General features: G+C 31.5%; 1 protein-coding gene across 1 annotated transcript in view; it reads left to right on the plus strand.

The window, feature by feature from the left end:
• Positions 1 to 6,262, plus strand: part of mid (midline) — a 94,287-nt gene extending 88,025 nt beyond the window's left edge. The window contains exon 6 of the mRNA XM_088270730.1: positions 5,295 to 6,262. Within this exon, the coding sequence (XP_088126856.1) occupies positions 5,295 to 5,568 (274 nt within the window). The 3' untranslated portion in view covers positions 5,569 to 6,262. The remainder of the gene's footprint in view (positions 1 to 5,294) is intronic.
• Positions 6,263 to 14,311: the final 8,049 nt, after the last annotated feature.

The following is a 14,311-nucleotide window of genomic DNA, read 5'->3' on the forward strand; positions in this document are numbered from 1 at the left end:
AAAATTTCTGGGTTCGTACCCCCTCCACCAACACTTGATACCTATTTGTAATAACATGCCGCCAAGGCCTATAAAAATACTAAAAAATATTAATTTTTGTGTATTTAATAAGAACAAAGATAATTCACAAGATATTTTTTCAAAAAAAATTAAATAAAAATTGGCATTTACACTCATACATACTTAACATATTATGTTGCATTTATATTTTTAAATTTGCTATTTTTAAAGTGATACTTTTATAAATCATAGTAATATGTTACGAAAATATTACAATTTCAAATTAACAAGATTTGAATCTCAATGAAATTGTCGATTTCGCATTTGTTGCCCTCTAAATAATGTAAAACGAAACACGTGAAAGTGGGCCGAAAATGTAGACTCATAAATCAAAGTAGGCTTGAAAATCTGAGCCATACAGGTGTTAATTTAGTAAATATATAATTAGCCCTAAATTAGCTCGGACGATTGCCTTACTCTTGAGTTACCGACGGCTCTGAGCATAAATCATGGGAGAGGTTCAACGAAAAGTTCTTGGGCGTTATTTTTTTTCTTAAAGAAATAAACTCGAGAGAAATTTATTTTGAAAACACATAATTAATACAATTTTGTAATATTTGTGTTGTAAAATAATATTTTGTAATTGTTTGTTTTGTCTCCTTGAAATTTAAAACACACAATTTAAATAATTTGTGTGAATCATTTTATCTGTGATTAAGTAAAATGATAATTTATTTAAGATGACTGATAATAATAAAATACAACAGTACGTAGGGTAGTTTTAAGGATTTTTATTGTTTTTTTATCGAATTCCTCCCTTTATTATAATATGTTTTAATTGTTTGTTTTGTCTTCTCAAACGCAAATCAAACGCAATTTAAAATACAAAATTTAAATAATTAGTGTGGATCATTTTAACTGAGATTATTAGATTATTTTATTTAGGAAAACAAATAATAATAAAATAAAACAGTAGGTAGGGTAGTTTTGTAATTTTTTTATTTTGTTTTTTAACAAATTCCTCCCTATGTTATGAATTCTTTCCACATTTTTACACCCATACTTATTATTTGTAAAAAAAAACCCTTATCCGCACCCAATGGTGCATAGGGCACTGCGTCATATAAACGCAGTGTTATCTTGATCGTTTACACATGAAGGAAATGTGATCAGCCTTCCGCTTCAGGTACCAGTCCAGGGTAATATTGAATAAATATTACAGTGAAAAAATCACTTATATTTATTTTACCCCCCTTGGGAATCGAACCCAGGACCTCCAGAACGGTAGCCGAGCGTGCTGACCATTACACTACGAAGGCGGACAGATACATATAGACACATAGACAGATACACATACATATACACATAGGTACACAATATTGCCATCTGTAACTACTATTTAAAATTAATGAATTGATTCCATAACTACAAAGGCATTATGACCTTACGTTAAGGTAAAAGGGTTACGGGTAGAAAATATTTTTAATGAACAATATCTTAAATAAGGGACGTACGAAAGTGTTCTTTAAAATGTGAAATAAATCATGATTATACTCATTTTTAATTTTCCTCGAAAATATCGTGTGAGAAACAGTCTCATGTCTTCTGCCGCTACCAACATTCTTCCAGGGGTTCCTAACAAAAAAATGAGAAAATAACATATTAAAAAATCCTACTATAGGTAGTAAATATTTTTAGAAAGGCCATGACCATTTGCATGTTAAAATACATTATTAAAAAGTAAAAAAATATTTTTTAGATAAATTGTCAATTTTCTAATTTTCTTCTTATCCTCTCCGAATGGCGCACAGGGCACTACATAGTATCGACGCAGTGTTATCTTGATTGTTTGAAGATTATCAATCTTGCGCTTCGTGTACCAGTCCAGTGTTTATATGAAATGATCATGAGAGTGAAAAATACTTCTATTTATTTTGACACCCTTGGGAATCGAAGCGGGGACATTTTTAGACAGAATATGATTTATTACATTGATTTAATTGGCTTCAAAAATAAATTTAATTAAAATATGTACAAAATTTACACATGGTATGCGTTTTATAAGTCTAAATATTTAACAATGATATTTTAGAAATGTATCAACACGCTACTTTATTTGTAAAAAAAATTCCAGCAGTAATAACTTAACATATTTTATGATATATTTCTGGGAACACATCTTTCGACAATTCACAGTCCAACATATCTTTCAACAATTTTTTACTGGAAAATTATTTTTTATAGTATAAAGTTGTTAAAAGATATTTTCGACTACGATTAAAATGTTTTGTTCAACTCGTCATGATAAGCGCCAAAAGTATTTATAACAATTATTTTTTTTAATGAATATTTTGTTTCCCTGTTGAAAGCCCCTGGGATAGGTATGCGCACGCAAGTCCTCACATGACCATCATCATGCCATCAACAGTAACACCTCCCATCTGCAAATTACAGGGCGGCGAGATTCTGGTTCTCTCGGCTCCCCGACAATCCCCCCCGCCGCCGCCCCTCCGCCCCTCCGCCGCCCCTCGGCACGTCAAACCGCATCATCTCGGTATCATCACGCGTCATTCCTCCACGAAACCATATTATTTTATTACTTTTCGAAACTAAATTACAATGGTAATTCCATAAATGAAATGCGAAGTAATATATTTTATTCTAGCACAAATTGAGAAATTGAATAGAAAAACGATGCATCTTTAAAAATTACGGAAAAAAAATTAATACCACTATATAAATATGAACATGTCTTTGTTTGTTTGTATCTTCTTCTTCTTCACGTGTCGTGTCGGGTCTACCCGACATTGACTATAATATGTGTGGATGTGTGATTATACAGGTGTGTAAAGTGATCACTTAACCAGCCTATGATAAGTCATAGGTCCTGTAAATACCCACACTTCCGTATGTTGAGATGTCAAAAATGTTATTTTATTATCTGATTTCATTTGGCATTTATACAAATAATGTAATTTTAGTTTTTAAATATTATTCATATTGTATTAAATATTAAACCGGCAAACCTTGGTTAAAATAATATCGCAGTGGATTCACGCGAATGTAATCATATATTTCTGAATTTTACTTGTATTAATTATTATACAAGTAGTGTCGTTTATTTTATTTTACGTGCGAGAAGCTTATTCTTCTGTTTTCCCAGTGAAAAATCGATCTAGACACCTTTTGCAAGCTAAAATAATGCGATTACCATTAAACTTAAGTAACTGATACAATTTATATAAAACTACTCTTTTTGTTTAAAAAAAATGGCTGAGAAAAATATTTATAATATCAGATTGGGGCCGCAACCAGAAAATGATTTAAATTACCTGTTAATGTTTACGACATTTACTTTGGTGAGTTCTCCGGGCATCGGGTGAGCGTAAGTACTCCCTTTAGACCAGTCATCATAACATTACACCTCGCATCACGAAGAACTATTTTATCTCCTCATTACGTGCCTCCCAGGCACCGCCGTTATTATAGGCTAAAGAAAAAGATCTATTGCCTGTTTTGACTTAATGATCATTTTTGTCGTTTTCGTTTAATTCGGCCTCTAATATCCATCCAGCGGCCGGTGTAATACCGCCTAAACCCGACCGAACCGTTTATAGTTCCCGAAGAGACCTTCATAAAAAGAGACCGACTCTATTATCCGCGCAAAGCCATCGCAAAGGATCAGCTCTTCTCTTTCCCGGAGGTGGTGAGAATATTGACGAGCGGCAACATAAAACAGCCGAATAAGGCAATACCGCAACCACCTGTAATAGTCCGCTATTAGAGTGGTCATCATATGTAATTCTATACCGCATTTCTATTCTTACACCTCTCTGTGGGATTCTACAGGGTGTCCAAATATTTAGATGTACTTCACGAAGTAATTTAATAACAGTGGCTTATAATTTTTTCACTATTCCTAAGCCTCTAATAACAGAGGCGCGTAGTTTTCGGTCTCTACGTTTTCTAAAGCCCGTAATTTGTCTGGATTCACTTTCAGGGTTCAATTTGGATGTTTTAATACACGGACGTAATAAGTCTAATAACTTAATAATAATTGATTTGAGAATCTAACGCTTTCTTACTTGTTCCTTTGAGATATTTAAATACGGAGTTTTCATTTTTAAAATTCAAATGAGTTTCAACACTGAATTAATTTTTTTTTGGTAGCTGATGGATTTTAACGCGCTGAAGAACGGTAGCTTTTATTTTAAGTGAAGAGGATTTAATGAAATCAAAAGTTGGCATATTTTGGAACAGTTCGGTGATGCGGGTTTGATAACTTAAAACAAATATTACAAAACCGGAGTGCATTTCGCTGCGGTAACATTTATGGCTTTCCTTTTGTCGGCGCGCTCATGGCACCATTATGATTTAATCATTTTATGGGAGTATGATAGGGTCGAGAAAAAACTGAGACACCTGAGCGTGGATGTGAATAGCTCGCCCGAGGACAAACCATTTTATAATATTGCGCTGTATAAACACGTCGTAATTACAGCCAAATCGACCGCTTTTAAGATCATACAAATGACGTGAGACTATCGTGAAGTATTGGGTGGCCCAGAGACTGGTAGAGACCTCCCGGATCACAATATTTCAGCACCTACGAATCTGTTGATCGTGCTCTAACTGAAAAAGTGGTATTAAGTACCTACCATTCCACTAACCGCAAGTTTATTAAACCTTAAAAAACATTAATTAGAAAAAAACTCCTCAATTATATAATCTTATCTTCTTTGATTTAAAAATACAAGGGATGAGAGTTATAAGAGTGACGTATTCGCGAGAATTAAAATAAAAAAAAACGACTTAGTACGGCATTCTAAGTGTTCAAATCACGGCAAAATTAAATATGGTCTCAAATATTAAATCATGAATTGCTGAGGAATACATAAGTATGGTAATATTAGACTCTCCTTAATACTCATTGTTCACTTTGTGTAGTATTACTTAAAAACTGTACTGCACGACTACAGGATTCCAAATATTGATTTCCTCATCAGGTTAACATTTTGACTATAGTTAACCTGATGATCCAATGGTTATTTCAAAACCGGCTGTCGTAAAGTAGAGTTTTTTAGTGGTATTACACAAAGTGAACGATGAGTGATAAGGAGATTGTTATATTACCATACCAAAAAGTAAATAATGGTTTTAAAATTTTGTTTATATCACTCAAAAAGGGGTTTTATATAATAAATTTTAACTACCGTCATAAAAAATAAAGTTTTATTTTACTTTCATGTTGTTCATGAAATCATTTATTAATTTGTTATTTTGTTTGTCTGCAGAGACCCTATGGAGCTGATGCTCATGGAGCAGCAGCTGCTGAGGGCCCCGCTGCGCCTGTACCCCGAGTGCATGCAGGACGCGGAGAACAACAACCTGGCGGCCCTGGCCGAGAAGGCGCGCGCGCTCTGGCGCCCCCTCGGGCTCTACCCGCCGCCATACCCACCCTGGCCCCCCGGCCCGCAGCCGCACCACGTCATGCCGCCCTTCCCCGCGCGGTACAGCCCCTACCCGCCCCCGCCCAGGCGATCCCCGCCCACGGGGCCCTTGCACTGAACCAAAAATTACCACTTATTCCGATGAAATAATACATCTCCTTTAATTCTATTTGGTTTATACAGATTCATACAAACTTTGAGTTTGGAAGTTATAAAATCTAGGTGATCCTGCATGTTAGACAAAGGTAGACATATAAAAAAATCATTCATATTATTTTCCATATTTTTTAACCCCTATCCGCACCCAATGGTGCAAAGGGTATTGCATCGTGTTGAAGCAGTGTTATCTTGATCATTAATTGCGTGAAGGCAAGAAGATCAGGCCTGCGCTTCTTGTACAAGTCCAGGGTGATATTAAATAAATATGAGAGTTAAAATCGCCCATATTTATTTTGACTCCCTGGGATTCGAACCTCCAGCACGGTAACCAAACGCAGTGACCACTTTACTACGGAGTTGGGCTTTCCATTCAGTGTATATTTTTCAGTTTATATTAAAATTATTTCGAAAATAGTTTTTTATGGTTTACCTGCATCTTAGAATGAAATAGAGCTTCAACATTCGTTTATAATGTTCTATACGTATTACGAAGTATTTCACATAAGTAAGTCTGTTAGATAAATTTCAATAGTTTTAAAACGAAAATATTTTTATAAAAATTCATGAAATTTAATGAAAAAACTTTTGAAAACAAAAACGTTAATTTTATGAAAACACTTTGAACTTGTAGGTACATTATAAATCAATGTTAAATCGTACTCACTTTACAAATATATATATATATATATATATATATATATATATATATATATATATATATATATATATATATATATATATATATATATATATATATATATATACATATAATTTTTAAATATTCAATCCAGCTAATGATCTCGAGGGGATGTGGTATTACTTTTTTATAAATATTTTTGTACCATAAAAACAAACCTATTCCAAAATTTTACTACGTATATTTAGTTCATTCTCACAAACCTGCTAGCGTTATATTCCAATATGGTTAATTTAGTGTAAGTATGTGTAATAGTCGACGTATGTATAGAAACCTACTATTTATTAGGTATTTTATGAGAATTTGAAATACCTAAAATACTATGTAAATAACTTAGTTTATTTATTAATCTAGATTAGGTGTATAGTTTATTTGTAATAGTTTAGACTGTTTAGATAATATAAACATATATTAAATATAAGGCTTCAGTGCATACATTTAGAGCAACAATGTAATATGTATATATTTCCTTATTAATTTATTATGTTTTGATTTATGGGAGAAAAATAAACTTGAAATGAACTACTAAGAAAATCCAAAAATTTGATTTCTTTTTCTCTTTGTTAATAGTCGATAAAAAATATGAAAACGACGTACAGTGCAGTTTCTGTTTTTAAATAAATAAATAAATGTTTTTAAAATATATTTCTTAAAATGCCAAAGATTTGTAGATGTAAATGCGTACAAGAAAAATACATAGGACATACAGTTGAAACAATACAAAAAATCTTTAAATACTTTGAATTCAATACAATTCGATTGTTTTATTCATTTATTCCATTAGAAAATATGAATTTAATATAATGTTATCACAACATGTGTGGTCTCTATAATTTACTACAAAAATATTTATTTTAAAAAAAAATACATATCATTTATCCCAATTTTCGTGATTTAAGTAATGAAAATATTTTTTTTTCGAAAATTCTCTTTTCTTTATCAAATACTGAATGGTGTAGGTATTCCGGATTTGATTATTTGAAGCAAGGTAAAAAAAATCTTGCGCTTTAAAGTCCAACTCAGGGTAACGAATTGTAGCAAAAAATATTCAATATTTTGTTACTCGCCCAGGAATCAAAACCTTTACTTATTTATAATTTTAAAGCGTAGTATTTCAATAACCCAAAATATACTGTTTATTCTAGACAGTTTTGTTCATTGGTGTCTTTTAAACTTTGAAAATACTTGGCAATATAAATCTAGAAAGTAGAATCAATATAACATTTTAGATGTATCGTAAAAAATTATATGAAAATTATATGAAATATTTTGAAATCGTCCTATACGATTCCAGTTTGATTCTGTTTAGTGTCCTTTGGTTCCTCTATCATGTTAATAAAGCAGTGTGGTATTTTAACCGCCTGAAAAAATATTATACCGCAAGCACCATTTTTAAAAAACTTTTTTTTAAATCTGATAAACAAAGCTTCAGAATGTTATTCATAAAATCTGTAATAAAAGCAGTGTACCTATTTCATAAAAAAATAAAGTTGATTTACTTTAATAACGATTTAATAATAAAAAAATTCAAAGCATATTATAATTATAATTTGAACTCCCTCAATATTTTTGTACTTATGTAATTTTTTACACTAAAATTCTGTTTATTTAATGACCAATGTACCTATTTATTATAAAATATTTATGTTAAACAAAAGCAAATTTGAAACAAAATAACCGCATGAATAGGTATTGAGTTATCCAAATATATGTAATAAACCTTTAACTGTATATAAAACTAGAAATTAAAATGTAGAAATGACATATTTATAAGATGTAGATATTTATTTCAATTGAATGTGGTCTAACTGAAATGCTGTAATGAATGTAAATTGTGAAAATAAATGTGAAATATTCCATAAAACAATTGTTTTTTTTCTTTTTTTTCCGTATATGTTACATTTTTTGTTAATAAGGTTCTTTATTTGAGAAAATAAATGTCCAATGCAGCTGATTCAAAGATAAAATTCAAAGATAAGATAAAATGATCAAACTATGTGTTATTTACCTACTATAAGAGATCATGTTCATAAGAATTTTCCTTAAATTAAAATGCTCTTTCTCGATAGTTCAATGCAAATAACGACTGAAAAATATATGTTGGACTATGACAGTATACGATTATGAACAAAATGAGAATATAATAGTTTATTTTTCATTTCTAGATAACTTTGAAAAAAGTCTTTTAAAAAGTTGTATGCTCAATAAATCAATGTAATAAATAAATGAGATTATTTAAATAATTTTTTATCGACGTTAAAAATGTCTGTTAAATCCAAAAATATTCCTGGAAATTATATTGTTAGTGGTCAACAGGTATTACGTTTGAAAAAGATGATATAACAGGAGAAAGAAGAAGCAACATAATAATACGATATATTCCCTAAGTATTTCTAAAAATATGAAACATTAAATAAATATATGTTTGGTACAAACATTTATTCGTGGAACTGCATTTAATACATTAAAATAACAACGATGGAGTTTTTCCTCGTGAATTTTATTTCACCAGCGCAGCGTCCGGGTTTCGTCGTAACCGATATCATAAGACTGATGATGTCGGTTACGACGAAACCCGGTCGCTGGTCAAATAAAATTCATGTGGAAAAAGCTAAAAAGTTCGTATTTTATTCTATGTATAAATAAATAAAAGTTTAACCTAATTCAGTAATTTTCAGTGATAGAATCATTGAATAAATAATTAAATTATAATATGGTTTAAACTTTTAAAATTTAAAAAATAATTAAATTGCAGAAATAAGTGTTGATACCTAATAATATTTAATTACCATCCCCGATGATTAATGATGAGTGCACTTTGAACAAGTTTTTCTCTGTTGAATAGGAACTACGAGTTATTGATGAGTACCTACTAATAATATATAATATTCTCCGTCTTCAAACATCCTTGTGCATTTAGATTCCCGATAAGGAGATGGATGACGTTTGAATTCGCTTGCAACTGCATTATATCGAGTTCTTCATCAATAATCTAGGCATGTAAATCGTCATTGCCTCTGACGTGACCGCAGATACTTATCATTTTCTTAATTATGAATTATTGCATGCAAAGATCGCAAAGATGCAAAGATCCACAGAGAAAATCGTACACCATAACTATAAAATAATTTCTACAATATTGAGTTCAAATACACAATAGTTAAAGCAGTATTTCTTTGGAGAAATTTGACAAATTTTAGAGGGATATATCGCTCATTTGGTGCAACAATGGCGTAATTACACTTTGAGAAATGTTAAAGGAAATGACATTCAGACGTTGTAGCCATTTTATTCAATTCTACAATGACACTCGCGCCATCTCGCAGCATTTCGCCACAAAATCAATTTTGTCGACGTTTCTCCCGATGTAAATATTATTTCTGCACATTTTGACATGTTTAACTTCTTAAAAAAAAGTGTAATTACGTCATTGTTGCACCAAATGAGCAATATATGTAAATTCTGTCAATCTTAAGAGACGCAACATCAAGACGTATTATCTTAACATATTCATACAAATTGACAGATTTCTCGTGACTCAACATTCCATTTTAAATTTCCTTAGAAATAATGGATTCGTTCATAATGACAAAAATCTAATTTTGATAAAAAGTATTTATTTTTCCTTGTTCACAGTTCATATAAATATTTATGTTCCTGTAGCTTGACAACTACCCACAATATATTATCTGAATGCTAGGTCACAAGACTTGTTGAAGGAATCAAATAAAACATTGATCTTTCTCTGATCTCTGATCGACTGCATTCCTTCTATAGAATCGATTTATTATTATCATATGTTTCGTATGTATATATAACTAGGTACACACGCTTGCTTACGTACCTAACATTCCAAGGGCTTGTAAAAGATTAAACATAGTATTGCAGAAACAGAACTTCACACACAATATCAATATGTCATTACACACCAGGGATTCTGATAGAAATTAAATAAAACAAAGGTATTTCAATTAAGATGCATATATGGCACTTAACTTAGTAAAAAAATTAAATGGTAATATAAAGATCAATATTTCACTAACGATCCAAGTGACCATAAACAAACATTTTGCCATCCTTTGGCTATTTTAAACATTATGAACTGTGTTATTAGAGTCGTATTTGCAATGTGTATGCATTTTTAAAACCGTATCACAAGCGTCCTTAAAGATAATGTGCCTTTAAAAACACTTCTTTTTAATTTATTTGTGGAGTAATATAATGCAATTCCAATAAGTATGACAACGTGAATGAACAACGTGAAAGGTAGAAGACTAATGAAAAAACCGTGAAAAAACACCTTAAATAAATGCAAAATAAAAAATTTAATAATTTAATAAGCGTTTTTATTTATTTACGATAAAAATGCTTATGCATAATTGTTTTATTTTATGTTAACATTTAACATTCGTTATTTACAACATTTTGAGTGTGTCCAAATACTTTTCCACAAAATCTGAATTATCTCCAATTATAGGAGTTATTTTCATATTATTTTTTGACATCTAATCAAAGATGAAGAAGAACACGGAAGTCTGGGCATTTACGGGGCTGACGACCCCGTAAATCGTTATTGCGAATCGAAATGTTTTATATATTTTTCCATAGTAAAAATATGAATCTGCAGCTATTTTTCCCATTGGAACTTAATAAATGTGTAATGAAAATTTATGGTTTCTACGTAATGAAAAAAATATGGACTTTTTATGTCTGGAAGAGTTGGTGTAAAATGAAATAGAAATACATAATATGTCGGAAGCTGTCAACCGTTAATCACCTCCTCGGTTGCCAGGTTGCCACCTACCGGCTGATGGATTACTGTTAACCCATCAAGAGGTTACATTATGAATTAAAAAAATTAAGCCTCCTACATACGAGTATCTTTTACAACCATTTAAAATGAAACGTTGTAGAAATAACATCAGTGTTTTGATAATCTAAAACATATTTTTAAAATACCGAGCATTTTACGTTAGAAAATTCAAAGGGTAAATTGACAAAAATCAAATCATAAAAAAAGTTGTACGACCCTTGATAACTTTTAGATAAATACTTAGATTATTTATTTGGGTTGAGTTTATTTTTAAATTTATAATTTCATTTAATTCGCTGTTTTTTAATGTTGATATACAAACATAGATGGAGAAGAAGATGGAAGTCTGGGCATTTTATAGGCCTTACGAGCTGTCATGGGGTGGTTTTAGTGATCAATTTAAATACATGTAACATTCAACATTCTACTCATGTTAGTTCTACAGCCGCATTAGTCAAATGTCAGCTAAAATTATATTTGTGCTTCAATTGAACCTTTTAACATGCTAGTTCCTCGACACTATTTATGGTTGGAATTAGTAAGTTTTTTTGGTTTATCAGCAGAGACCTGCATTATACTTTCTGAATTATTTTACATACATAAGAGATGCAAAAATGATCCATTTTAAAAAACATTTTACTTTGATAAATTTTTTAAGTACAATATTTCGAGTGTGTCCAAATCTTTGCTATCAATTTTTGGATTTTCTCTTCACTTAGGAGTTAAAAATTTATTTTTTATATATCAAGATTTATTTATGATATTACAACAAAAATAAGGATGATTTTCATCTTTATTGAGAAATCAAAAATCTTGATATAAATAACTTCTAAATGCAGACTAACACAGATATTTTGAACAAAAGACACTCAAAATATTGTCATCAAAGTTTGGCTAAAGAATCTTGAAGTATTGTTCAAAAGTTAAACTCTTAAAAAATATATTATTCCCAATATTTTGCGTGTGTCCGAAATACTTGTTCACAAATGTGGGTTATCTCCACTATTTTATTTTTGTGGTTATTTTTACTTTTTTGACATCACAACATCGATTAAGAAGAATATGGAAGTTTGGGTATTAACAGTTCTTAATTATATCATCGAACCCGGGACCTCAAGAACGGTAGCCGTGCGTGCTGACCATTACACTACGGAGGCGGACAAAAAAATATAAGTGATGGCGGGGGTAAAATAAATATAAGTGATTTTTTCACTGTAATATTTATTTGATATTACCCTGGACTGGTCCCTGAAGCGGAGGGCTGATCACCTTTCCTTCATGTGTAAACGATCAAGATAACACTGCGTTTATATGACGCAGTGCCCTATGCACCATTGGGGTGCGGATAAGGGTTTTATTATTATTAATTATATCATAGACTGGTTAAGTGATCATTTTACACACGTGCAATATTCACCATGCTACCCATTATTTACAACCTTCAAGATATATGATCAATCTCATAACACAGTAGGTACATATGAGTTCACAACAAACATCTGTGTTAGATTAAGAAAACTTTTATTTTTAGCAGAGACCCTTTTTATTTGTTTTATTATTATTATTATCAACCATAATATTTTATCACGATGTGTGGTTTAAGATCTGTCGGTTGAATCTCCACAAACTTGGGTTTCGAGTCCCTGAATAATCAGTTCATTTTTAATTTTTTTTAAAAACCCTTTTCCCGCACCCCAATGGTGCATAAGGCACTGCATTATATACTCATGAAGTAAAGATGATCAGCCCTCCACTTCAGGTACCAGTCCAGGGTAGTATTTAATAAATATTAGAGTGAAAAAATCACATATATTTATTTGCTGTGAATCGAACCCGGGACCTCCAGTACGGTAGCCGAGCTTGCTGACCATTACACTACGGAGGCGGACTATATTGTTAAATAAATGTCATACTTCATTTTATTTGAATGTGTATGACTTTTCTTTAATTTTGTGGATAGAATAAGTTCACTTTCATTACATAAGTAAGCCCAAGTCTGTTGGGAGTCCGTATTAGCTACCAACCCTAATGACATCAGCGCTGGCGCAGCTCGGACCCGCAATATACTCGTTGAAAATAAATAATAAATCAAGTCGTTTCCTCCCACGTGGCTAATACCTCTACGACTGGTAACTACTTGGCAGGTGTATCAGGCTACTGCTTAAATTGATTTCAAGCGATTTGTTATACATTCAATAAGAACGGGCTCTTTTCAGACCGTGATGATTTTTCATTCGTTATATACCGACTGGACTGCTTCTCAGTCTATATTCATAACGAATAGTCAGTATTAAGTGGGTATATAGTGGTATTACCATACGTAACATCGTAAATACAAAAGGATAAGTAAAAAATACTATATTTTTTTTGACATCTCATCAAAGATGAAGAAGAATATGGAAGTCTGGGCATTTACGGGGCTGACGACCGTCATAGGCTAGTTTAAGTGATCACTTTACACACGTGTAACATTCACTAATTCTACCCATTGTTGACAACCACACTACTCAAATTATTGGAAGTTCTATAAATATGAACCAATTTTGAAACATTGTTCTTTAATCACTAGAAACATCTATAAGTGAGATGAAAAGAAGATGAACTCCATATTCTTCTTTATCTTTGATGAGATGTCAAAAAATAATATGAAAATAACTCCTGTAATTGGAGATAATCCAGATTTTGTGAACAAGTATTTGGACACATTAAAAATGTTATAAAAAAAACTAAGCTTTATATCAGTCTATTCTAATTCAGTAAAAATTCTACTACATAGAACCTCAACTTCTTCATCGTTAAACCCTTATCCGCACCCCAATGGGCACTACATCATATAAATGCAGTGTTATCATGATCGTTGACACACGAAGGAAAGGTAATCAGCCCTCCGCTTCAGGTACCAGCCCAGGGTAATATTGAATAAATATTAGCGTGAAAAAAACACTTATATTTATTTGACGGGTGTCAAATAAATGTTGGATTCCTCCTGGGAATCGAACCCGGGACCTCCAGGACGGTAACCGTGCGTGCTGACCTTACACTTCGGAGGTGGAGAACCTCAAATGCAACAATAATTGAATATTCAATTTCAGTCGAACCCTTAAAACTCCAAATTATCAACAAAAACAAAACAACTACAACTCCTCTAACTATTTTTTCAGTACCTAGTTTTTGTTTTACCGCAGTCAACCT

The sequence above is a fragment of the Brachycentrus maculatus genome, unplaced genomic scaffold, assembly GCF_059751285.1.
Source record: "Brachycentrus maculatus isolate JH-2025_06_01 unplaced genomic scaffold, ASM5975128v1 h1tg000395l, whole genome shotgun sequence".
Classification (NCBI taxonomy): Eukaryota; Metazoa; Arthropoda; class Insecta; order Trichoptera; family Brachycentridae; genus Brachycentrus; species Brachycentrus maculatus.